Source organism: Camelina sativa, chromosome 3 (assembly GCF_000633955.1).
Source record: "Camelina sativa cultivar DH55 chromosome 3, Cs, whole genome shotgun sequence".
Lineage (NCBI taxonomy): Eukaryota > Viridiplantae > Streptophyta > Magnoliopsida > Brassicales > Brassicaceae > Camelina > Camelina sativa.
This window is the reverse complement of record NC_025687.1, coordinates 928,409-939,697: the sequence shown is the minus strand read 5'-3', so window position 1 is coordinate 939,697 and position 11,289 is coordinate 928,409. Positions and strand designations below refer to the sequence as shown.

General features: G+C 35.2%; 3 protein-coding genes across 4 annotated transcripts in view; 2 read left to right on the top strand and 1 right to left on the bottom strand.

The window, feature by feature from the left end:
- On the top strand, nucleotides 2,079–3,040 carry LOC104760263 (monothiol glutaredoxin-S1-like). Its single transcript, XM_010483163.1, has one exon. The coding sequence runs from the start codon at nucleotides 2,192–2,194 to the stop codon at nucleotides 2,498–2,500; it is 309 nt and encodes a 102-aa protein (XP_010481465.1). The 5' UTR covers nucleotides 2,079–2,191; the 3' UTR covers nucleotides 2,501–3,040.
- LOC104760248 (BTB/POZ domain-containing protein At1g03010-like) lies at nucleotides 3,568–6,694 on the bottom strand. 2 transcript variants are annotated; one of them, XM_010483147.1, is made up of 5 exons: nucleotides 6,419–6,694; nucleotides 5,731–5,797; nucleotides 4,431–5,630; nucleotides 4,097–4,343; nucleotides 3,568–3,987 (listed from the first exon to the last, which is right to left on the bottom strand). In XM_010483147.1, exons 1-5 carry the CDS (start codon nucleotides 6,508–6,510, stop codon nucleotides 3,686–3,688), a joined length of 1,908 nt encoding a protein of 635 aa, XP_010481449.1. In that variant the 5' UTR covers nucleotides 6,511–6,694; the 3' UTR covers nucleotides 3,568–3,685. The 2 variants fall into 2 exon arrangements, with proteins under 2 accessions (XP_010481449.1, XP_010481456.1); XM_010483154.1 differs by lacking the exon at nucleotides 6,419–6,694 and adding an exon at nucleotides 5,891–6,097.
- LOC104778537 (peroxisome biogenesis protein 6-like) overlaps nucleotides 7,798–11,289 on the top strand; it is a 6,246-nt gene continuing 2,754 nt past the window's right edge. The window contains exons 1-8 of the mRNA XM_010502994.2: nucleotides 7,798–8,282; nucleotides 8,397–9,029; nucleotides 9,112–9,355; nucleotides 9,576–9,717; nucleotides 9,883–10,066; nucleotides 10,352–10,537; nucleotides 10,669–10,953; nucleotides 11,068–11,256. Coding sequence (XP_010501296.1) covers nucleotides 8,022–8,282; nucleotides 8,397–9,029; nucleotides 9,112–9,355; nucleotides 9,576–9,717; nucleotides 9,883–10,066; nucleotides 10,352–10,537; nucleotides 10,669–10,953; nucleotides 11,068–11,256 — 2,124 coding nt within the window. The 5' untranslated portion in view covers nucleotides 7,798–8,021. The remainder of the gene's footprint in view (nucleotides 8,283–8,396; nucleotides 9,030–9,111; nucleotides 9,356–9,575; nucleotides 9,718–9,882; nucleotides 10,067–10,351; nucleotides 10,538–10,668; nucleotides 10,954–11,067; nucleotides 11,257–11,289) is intronic.

Below are 11,289 nucleotides of genomic sequence, written 5' to 3'. Positions count from 1 at the left end.
TGTATGTTTCTCCTAAAGCTCAATTCTATAGAACAATTGTAATGTTGTATTTTCAACCTATAATGATATCTCTAAAATATTTTATAACATGTCATACAAATAATTAAATTTAAAGTTTTAATTTTTAGATATGCATCATTTACAATTTGATAATTTGACAGATTATTAAAATAGGAGAATTGATATTATTATTCATAGATTTGAATTTATGTGTCTCATGTGTATAAGTCAATTTGTCTATAATATTTGTAATTTATTGTAAATAGTGCTTTCTAAATATTACAAGTTCAATTCCTAAACCATAAAATTTATAACATCCGAAAGTTTAATCTTATTTTGCTATAGTTGTTCCAATTCATAATTTTTTTAAAAATAAACAATTAAAAATATATCTATAAATTAATAATTATTAATTTACACTATAAAATAATAATTATTAATTTATAGATAAATTAATATCACTATAAATTAATAAAATGTCTTAGTCCCAACATTATTAATTTATAGAGGTTTTACTGTATTTTGTTCTTTTGTTTAATGAAAAAAAAAACCAGTCCTTTCCCTTTCCAGTGTATATAACTCTGTTTATTTTTAATGCAATTTAACTTTAACCCCAAAATAATGAATATGTTATTGGTAATTTACGTTTTCTATCTTTGTATCATCCGGCGTATCTGTTATAGGGTTGAAATAGATTTGGTTTCTAAAGGCCTCTCCACACTTAGCCTTAAGTTATCTAATGATTTCGTAACTCTCCTAATAAGTATAATTTCTAGATTCGAAGTCCTAAGTCCTCGACGAGGAATCCTCGTACGTTTGGACTACTTTGGATGGTCGAGCGAAATAAAGTCTAAAAACTTGAAGTAAATATATGAAGTTATGAACCAAACCATTTTTAGGGCATAGTTCAGATATGAAGTTATGAATCAAACCATTTTCATGGCAAAGTTCATGTGGGAGATGGAGAGACGTACATGTGAACGATAGAATCATTAAAATACTGATTGAAGCAAGTACATATATATGAATCATTTACCTTTTGTAATACTCAAAAGACTATTTTGTGTTATTGATAACATAGTGGAACGATGAGGGAGTAATTGATTATGCATAACTGGAAGAAGAAGAAAAACACACACGTGAAATTAACTTTTTTATAAATCGCATTGAAAGCGGCAAGATCACTAATATATGATACAAGTTTCTCTATCATGCATAATTCCTAATTAACGTTGTAGTTTAATTAGTTGGGTGTATTTAGGCACATTAATTTTTAGGGAAATATAAAAATTCATGATCACGGTTTTGAGTACTACTTCAAGTTTCCATTATCGGGATAATAACATACTAATGGGCATATATTAACGTATATATAAGATTAACCATATCATTATGGATTGCGATTGCGATTGTTCGGAAGGTATATAGATTGGTTCTCTTTTCTTGTCGGTAGAATGATCCGAACGTACAGAGGGAGCATCTTCCTCGTGATCTCCTCCAGCTTGTACGACATAAACGACAATGGCTCTTTCATGGTATATATTGCTATTATTATTCCATTTAATGTATACATTGAGTTTTTTTTTCTTTTAATAATTTATATTAATTTCTTGAAAATCGAAAACGAGATAGAATCAGCTTTGTTGATTGTGGTTCTCTTTCTGATAGGCTCTCCAGTGTTCTTCAACTTTTCTCTTGTTGTGTCATTTCATTCAGTTATTTATTTTACAAAATAGTCCCAGAAAAGAGAAATATTGAAAACCGGCCCCAATATTTCTTCAATGTGCTTATTACCCCCGCGGAAACTTTTATTGAAGTTTAGGGTTTGGATAAACAGACTTGTAACTGAAAATGAGTTTAGAAAATTATATTCTAACTTTTCAACTTACCCTTATTAAAGTAAAATATTACGTACCGATGAACAACATAAAAGTATAAAGCACTAATTGAAAACAATATAGGGTTTGATAAGCAAATCATGTAAAATCAGAGGGGCTGTTATTTATTTTACCAAAATGAAGTTCATCTATAAATAGCAATGACTTTCCTTGATCCAGACTCAAACCAAATCTCCCCATTACTTACACCAATACACAGAAATAAACTTACACCAATACAATAGATAGTTACTTTTTTTTTTTTTTACACAGATAGTTACTTACACGTACACACACACATTCAGACAATATCAATGGAGAAGATATCAAATTTGTTAGAAGATAAGCCAGTGGTGATATTCAGCAAGACCTCGTGCTGTATGAGTCACACAATCAAGTCGCTTATATCTGGATACGGTGCGAATCCGACGGTGTACGAGCTAGATGCGATGTCTAATGGAGCAGAAGTCGAAAGAGCACTGGCCGAGCTTGGATGCAAACCGACCGTGCCAGCTGTCTTTATAGGACAACAGCTCGTCGGTGGTGCAAATCAGCTTATGTCTCTTCAAGTCAGGAACCAACTAGGTTCGTTGCTCCGAAGAGCTGGAGCCATATGGATTTAAGACTTTCAATCCCAAATTAATTAAACGCGTAATGTTTTCATTTCGAGATGCATATATATATATATATATATATATATATATATATATCTTTTAGTATAGATCAGTGATTGAAACATATATTATGTGTTTATGCTTCAAACACTGCGCGAGATGATCAATGTTTGAAGCATATATATTAATATATATAGGTGTAAGTTCAGGAAGAAAGAAGAAAAAAGCAGTTGTGGATACAATTTCGCTTTTGTGTTTTGAATGCAATCGCAACTGTGTAATAGGAATAAAATCGTATTTGCATCATATGCATTTACCTAATTACCTGATATATATTACATATAAGTGATTTATCAGTTTTTGTTGCCTTGTGCTATGGTGCATTTCTTATAACATTATAATATTCAAGAAAAAATAACAAAATATTTCATATGTTATGTAATATTTGTATAGTATCTACAGTTTGAAGTCATACAAAGTCAGTAGAAAATGTGATGTAGCGGCTGTTCATGGATTGGTATATAGAAGTAAACTGTTCGTACGTTATCATTATCTATTGTGTTTTCAAGTTAAAAGGAAAATATTGTTTTCTATAGGTTTTTGGATTAGTCTTGGATTCTACTTACCCAAAATGTGCAGTGAAGAGATGAATTAGTTTCAATTTTTGTGAACTGAAGTTGATTTTTTCTATAAGGTTTTTTAGTCGTGTAATATAATCGAAGTTTAGTGCAATAAATTATCTAGTTGCTGCAAATTCTGATATATTATCAATTTGAGAGTTCTGAAACAAATTAAAGCTTTAAAAAAAAAATAGACTTTTCATATTTCACTGAAGAGAATTAATTACTCATATCACTTGAAAGTCTGAAACCATAAAAATGTAAAAGAAGTCAGCGTCGTCAAGCGCGAGATCAACGATGTCGTATTACCACAGACATAAACGTCGTACTTTTACCAGAGTATTACGGCGTCGTATTTCGCAAGAGTATACGACGTCGTGTTTAGCGCATCTATACATAGCCAAAGACCGGAAAAAACACCAATTCGGTCCATTGCTCACATTTCACAAACACAACTATAAAAAATTAAAAACACTCATTCTTTAACTATAAAGCATTAAAGCTATACAAAAACATATGCAATCACAAATCAAACTCCCCAACATAAAAAAAAAAACACTCAGTTCTTTAAAAATCAAGAAACAGAGTGTCGTCTTTTTCTCTGAAACAAGAAACGACTCTCAGAACTTGCCTTGCCACTGAAGGAAGGTTTAAGGCTACTGAAACTGAAGAGAGAATTGAGTTTGCTTATCTTCTTAGCAAATGACTTGAAAAGCTTAGTTCCTGGATTAGATTTCACGAGTTCTTGCTTAATCGAGATGTGATCTTTCTCTAGATCCGTTAATCTCATCCTCATCCTCGCAACCTCAAGCTTTAACTCTCTGTTTTCTCTCCTCACCGACGCATAGTTATCTCTTGGGGATATCGCTCCACTTCCTTGTGATTCAAGCAAAACATACAAACAAACAAAAAAGGTTTTAGACTTACATTAGATGGGGGTGTTTAGTAAAAGAGGTCTGACAACAGGGGTAAAAAGGTAATTTACCTGCTCCACTTCCTGACCGTTGAGGAAACTGATGACAGTTGCTGCTGAATAGAAATTGAGTAGGACCAATGGTACTGCTCATTGCGTTTCTAAGTCTGATCTGCTCAAAGTACAACACTTGTACGGCCATTTGCACAGGTAATCTCTCGTTCTGAGCCGCGTGGCTACAAGCTTCTTGTGATAGTTTCTGTGAATCTATCGTCTTACAGAGACGATAACGCTCCGAATCCTTTATATTTGGATGAACCTGTCACAAATTAAAAAAAAACAACAACCTTATATGAGTACTTTTGGCAATTTCAAAGAACGAAAGAAAGATTGATGATTTTCTTACCTTGAGGTAAATGTCAACGGCTCGATAGAGTCCATCACTAATGATACGAGCATGATCTGGTAAGAGTTCTGCTAAAGCTATAAACTTTGAAGTTGTGAGATTTGGATCCATTGCTATCTCTGCTAGATAGTTATCCATTAGCTTCGATACTTTTAGGATTGAACTCTGTTTTGGAGACCCGGGACTGTCGAAATCGTAGATCATCTCTGTTTCGTCTCTAAATTGACGATGATGTTTTTCTTCTTCTTCGTCATCGTCTTCATCAAGGTTCAAGAATATAGAAAAGATTCTCAAGATAGAATCAATGTCGTACATGGTGCTGTTGATTCCGTTTGGATTTATCGGAATCAAGACGTCTTCGAGGATGGCTTGGTCCAATTGTAGACCGATCCTTCGTTCTAAATCTGATCTACAGGATCCTGAGGAAGCGGATGATGATGTTGCGATGACCATTTTGAGAAGACTTGAAAGGAACGCCATTGGAACAGAGCTTCTTCTTCCTTGTGTTGGAAGCAACCTCACTATTGTTTCCACAATCAATCGCTGTTTCTTCTTACATTCCACATCAAGAACCCTGTCTTTCTCCAGTTTCGGATCGCGAACCATTAGCCCTTGAAGAGACTTATTCGTGTAACTTATCAGAATCTTGCTGATCACGTCTTGTCTTAACCCTTTGGACTTAACCGCAGAGACAACTCTCTGGAAGAAATCAAGATTCAGAATAGCTAGTGACTTCCCCCACCAGTCTAATGGAGTTTCTGGTTCGATATTTGTACCTGAAAACGTATAATCGAGCTTTAAAAGACCAGAGGTTAGCTGTTCCTTGCAGGCATTGTTGGCAATAGCTATGATTAACCGATTCACCAAGTTGAGATCTTCAGAGACTGGGATTAGGGTTTCGCAATGATGTAGAACGACGATGGAATTAGAGATACTTGGGAAGATTGTCTCTTTCAAGAAATGTTCTGTTTTGGTAGCGAGATTATCCTCTGAGAAATCCTCTGTCATCTCAAGATAATGAGATGCACAACGAAGCTTAGCTATGTTAAGAAGGTTGATTTCAATGTTGATTCCATAACAAAACTTAGCTGCGAGCTCAAAAGCCTCAGATCCTCCCGGAGCATTCGGGAGACAAATATTAGAGATTTTTGGATCTGCTAGAAGCTTTCGGATTTTTCCACTCCAAGACACAAGAGGAAACTGAGAAAATGAAAACAACAAGCAACAGTCGACAAAAACTTCAATACAACTCAAGAACAGAGGATGCTCTGTTTTTAAGGTTCGTGTGTTTGCTTTTTACCTTATGAAGACAGAAACTGGAAGATCCAACTTGAACTGTAAGATCACTAGAGACATCGGAGATCGGCCTGCAAAAACAGATAAAAATCCATTAAGGTTCCGAGATTTTTATATAACCAAAAGGATTTATGAAACATATGAATGAAGGGATCTGTGTGGACTTGAATTTGACGATCATATAAGAAGTGCTTCTATATTCCATGACTCCAACGCTAAGATTCTCGGATAACGAAACAGTGAAATTTATCGCCAAAAATAGTGTATTCTTTTCCTGGTTTTGAAAACATTTTTCAGATTCACAAAGGGACCTTTAAGGTTTTGTCTACATCAAACTTTTTCAAGTGAAGACAGAACCAGATGACTTGTTAATGTACGGATATGTTCCACATAGATACAAAAGAAGATGAAGAAATTATTGGTTTTGATGAACAGTGATATAAAGAAAAATAACTTGTGGCTACAGATTCACATCACACACAAGATTGAATCTTTAGCTGAAATTTCATCAGAAAGAACAAATGTTTAATTCGTTTTCTCTGACAGTTTTAATCATCGAATCTGCGTCGAGAAAACAAATATATGAATGCAGACAACACAAGAAGAACCATTTTCACTAACATACTTTGTTTTTTTTTTTGGTAACAATAATTACAAAAACTGTTTTTTTGGAACAGAGTCTTAAGTGTTACCATTCAGAGGCATGCCTGATACTTGAACTGAGACGAAACCCTCTCTTTCCTGTGAAAGCTGGCTTCAATTCTCCGACTGTAACAAGTCCCATTTTTTCTCCTCTCTCTCTCTTTCTTTCTCTTCGTCACAAGGAACAACAAGAAGGAGAAGCGCTCTTGCAGTTGTAATACTGCAGTGAATGTACGTAGTTAATGATGCAAACAAAAAGAAAAGGTAGAGAAAAGGGTATTTGATTTAATCGGGTTAATTAATTCTACTAATTGCGTGTAAAGCTGGGGAAGATCATTATTAAGCGAGTGAAAATCAAATGCATGTAATGTATAAAAACATATTAGTTGATGCTAGGGGTCCTTTGAGGCATTCCCATCCATTATTATGGGCTAAGGTTTTTTCTATCTTTCTGATGTTGATCCTATGGTAATCGTAATGATTATGTCCACTCTTGTTTGCTCATAATTCTATTATAACAAAAAATTAAGATGATCATTAATCTGATTTTGCTATATACACTCTATTACTCTGTCTGTCTATTAATTATCTAAGGGTTTTATAATGTAAAGTTTCATAAATATTAAATATAAGAAATTAAAGGAAATATCTGTCTGTGTCATGTGAATAATTTGATGAGACCAAACTTTAAGATCACTCCAAGCTTTAATTTTGGAAAATGTATTGTTTGTGTGTGTGGTCCAAACAAATTAGGGACTAACCTTTGCTTTGGTTAGAAAAAAAATAAAATAAAGGAGAACGAAAGCTGTAGTAGTGATTACACCGATTGAGAATGAAGTATAATTTAGCTTTAAAGGCTGTTAATGTAATGATGTTAGGCTGATCAAAATTCTCGAGCCCCTCGGAAACCTATAGTTTTATATCTTATGGTAATTATGATAAACTCTAACACTTCATGATGGATCAGGTTATCACTATGAGAAGTTTTTTTTTGGGTTGTTCGTTTGATTGTGTAAGGTTGACCTGACCAATAATTAAATTACTGTTATCATACACCAAACGAATAGTATGTCATCAGGGTAAGTACATAAATTAAGGCTTTATTAATTTTGTTTGGGGGAGTTTCGAGTTTTGTTCATTCTTAATCAAAGATTAGGATAATCAGGTTATTGTAATACGAAAGAAATAAAGAAAACGTTGGTTTTTCATCAGAATTAATATTTTTTCCTTTCGGTATATATATATATATATTTTTTTTTTTTTCTCTGGAATTTCAGATTAAATAATATAAAATTAGTTGCTTAACCGATTTTTTTTTTCTCTGGAAATATATATATAGTTTAACACTCCAATCCATCAATGAAATTTATATTTTTTTCCTATCTATATATAAAATTAATTTTTTTGGTGAAAATAATTTTGTCATAAGAATTTGGAACAAAATAGAAATAAAAATCGATATCATCGTCAAGTCCAAGTATCATCATCTGATCCTCTTCCTCGGTTAGCGCACTGTGAATACAATACAGTCTTTGTAAATTGAATCACTTCCAGTGCAAACTTGAAGCTATTCTAATGAAAAATTAGGGTTTTTTTTTGTCCTTTTCTATCTTTGCGTCTTATTTGGGAATTCGATTTGATTCCGTTGGAATAATGGTGGAGAGACGGAGTCCTCTGGTTCTATCATCCACCAGAACTACACTCCGTTCAGTGCTCAATTCGTTGCAACCCGTCTCTTCCGATGGCGAACGAGTCCTGAATCACGACGGGGTTGTTTCGGGTGGATCCGTTAGGTTGTCTGCGGGGATTCTCCGGTGCCACAATGATGCGAAATTGGATTCTTTGGATGACTCTTCATTGGTGGGACTCTCCACTCAATTGCTCAAGAGACTATCCATCAACTCTGGTTCTTTAGTAAGTCCTTTTTTTATTTTATTTTTTATCTTGTTCTCCGGAATGTTTTATTATTATGTAGGAAGTTGTTGTAACTCTTGATGTTGTTAACGTTGAGTATTTTATAAATGTTAGGTTGTTGTGAAGAACATTGAGATAGGCATTCACCGGGTTGCACAAGTTGTTGTGCTTGATCCTCCCAACAAGCTTGAAGATGCATCTCTCACTAGAATACCTGTTTCGGGCTCCCTTCATACGATGCTTGTCTTTCCCACTTATGATTTGATGCGACACCAGTTATTAGACCAAGAGGTTGCTTACTTGTCCCCAATGTTAGCTTTTAATCTTAGCTTGCATATATCTTGCTTGAAATCCCTTGTTCATCGAGGGAATGGGGTCTTAGAGAAGTATTTTGAAGCTAAGTTTGACGAGGAGTTAACTGAAAAATCTGCGGCAGATGAGTCAAAGATTGGTTTGGATTTGGAACCTGTGTCCGAAGTTCCAGGCTATGCATCACATCTGAGGGTTTCTTTTGTTAAAATCCCAGAGTGTGGTTCCATTCAATCCCTGAAAGTCAATTCGTCGTTTGAAGCTGAAGAGCGACAAGGGTTAATAGATTCCGCATTGCATAAGTATTTTGGAACTGATAGACATCTGTCAAGAGGCGATATATTTCGCGTTTTCATTGACTGGAATTGCGGTTCAAGTATATGTATTCCATGTAGTCAAAGGTTGTGCTCAGAAGGCGATGACTTTATATATTTCAAGGTAATATATTATGTTTTTTGTTTGGCTAGAAAAAAGGCTCATTTTGGACAGAACTTATTGAAACTTTAGTTGCTCTGCGCAGGTCGTTGCGATGGAACCTTCTAATGAGAGGTTTCTTCGAGTCAATCATTACCAAACCGCCCTTGTCCTTGGAGGAACTGTCTCTTCTGGTCTTCCACCAGACTTGCTGGTTTCTAGATCAAAGGTTCCTATGCCCTTACAGGAGGACATAGTAAATATTTTGGCATCGGTGCTTTCGCCACCTCTCTGTCCATCAGCACTCGCCTCAAAACTCAGGGTTGCTGTTTTATTGCATGGTCTTCCAGGTACATATGCTTCTATTTCATTAACAATATTCTTCACCTTCATATCTCTAGTTAAGTTATAAACTTTATCTGGAGAACAATGTTAAGGAAAGACTAGGAAGAGACTTGTTTTTGTGTTCCCATTTACGGTGATTTGGGAGATCCAAAAATTTGTACCTTTGCTTGATGCATATAAATGAATCAGGTGCTAATAGCTTTTTGTATCTAATACTTGTTTAAGGATGCGGGAAGAAAACTGTTGTTAACTATGTTGCGAGGAGGTTGGGCCTGCATGTAGTCGAATATAGTTGTCACAGTTTATTAGCATCTTCTGAGAGGAAAACATCTGCTGCGTTGGCCCAGACTTTTAATATGGCAAGAAGGTAAAAGGGCTTGTATTTTTGGTCTTCTTTTCAGATATTCCTTATTTGTACTACGCACATCGACATGCTATATGCTCTGCATTCAGTGAAAATTACTATACCTTCATAGTATTGTAAACATATTTTATCGACAGCTTGGTGAATGCCTTGTTTTCATTGTCACAGATATTCACCAACGATACTTCTGCTCCGGCATTTTGATGTGTTTAAAAATCTGGGCTCTCAGGATGGCTCAATGGGTGATCGAGTTGGCGTTTCCTCTGAGATTGCATCAGTTATTAGGGAACTCACTGAGCCAGTTTTTAATAGTGAATACAGTTCCATGGAAGAACATTCAGATAGCAATATTGTAAGATTTTCATTTCTTTCCTTGGTTCTCCACTGCCTGTTGCGCAGTTTCACTCGAGTTCATTTTCAGTATTACCAATTGTTGTTGCATAGTCCAGCATCGTTGCTAAGCTTAATAACAATTCGTAGTGGTAGACCTTTTACCGTATAAAGCATCGTCGTGCCCTTGATAAGCAGATATATGATATATATATATTTTTTGTGCTGTAAGAGGTAAATAATAAAAAATATTGATTTCAAAAATCCATCCACTCTTGATGCCTTATCTGTATATCTGCTAATGCAGTCTGTAGAAGTTGGGAAGTTTAGGGGACATCAAGTTCTGTTGATCGCATCTGCTGAAAGTACTGAGGGTCTTTCTCCAACAATCAGGCGTTGCTTCAGCCATGAAATACGTGTGGGTTCTTTGAATGACGAACAGAGATCAGAGATGCTGTCTCAGTCACTCCAAGGTGTTTCTCAACTCCTTAATGTATGTGAGTACATTGTTCCATAATTTAAGTATTTGTGTTTTGATATAGCTACCAAATCCAATTATTTCGTCTATTTTCAGACTATAATTAACAACTCCAGGCTTGATGCTTAGATAATTTCACATTGTAGACCAGCTCAGACGATTTTTTGAAAGGAATGGTGGGACAGACTTCTGGCTTCCTTCCTCGGGACTTGCGTGCTCTTGTAGCTGATGCTGGTGCCAACTTATTCATCAGTCAAGAGTCCGAGACCAAGAAAATTAATTACCTGTCAGATAATCTTAGTGGAGTTGATGTAATAGACCAGGCAAGCCAATTAGGTAACAGCAGTGAGAGATTAACAGGTGAGGAGGACTTTACTAAAGCTTTGGACAGATCAAAGAAGAGAAATGCATCAGCCCTTGGTGCTCCTAAGGTAACATAACCAATGGTTTTTTGCTGTGATGTTTTCTCGTTTGCTTTCCTATTTATGAGACAGCTTTGCATTATTGTTACTGGAGATGCATATAACTTTTATTTCTATTCTTAGGTTCCAAATGTGAAATGGGACGATGTTGGTGGGCTTGAGGATGTGAAGACATCGATATTGGACACAGTTCAATTACCTCTCCTGCATAAAGATTTATTTTCTTCTGGATTGCGTAAGCGTTCTGGTGTGCTTCTCTATGGCCCTCCAGGAACAGGGAAAGTAAGTAACCCGTTTTTGTTTTGTGACTTTTAACGTCTGTTAATAGTCTGTTTCTGGCAGTTA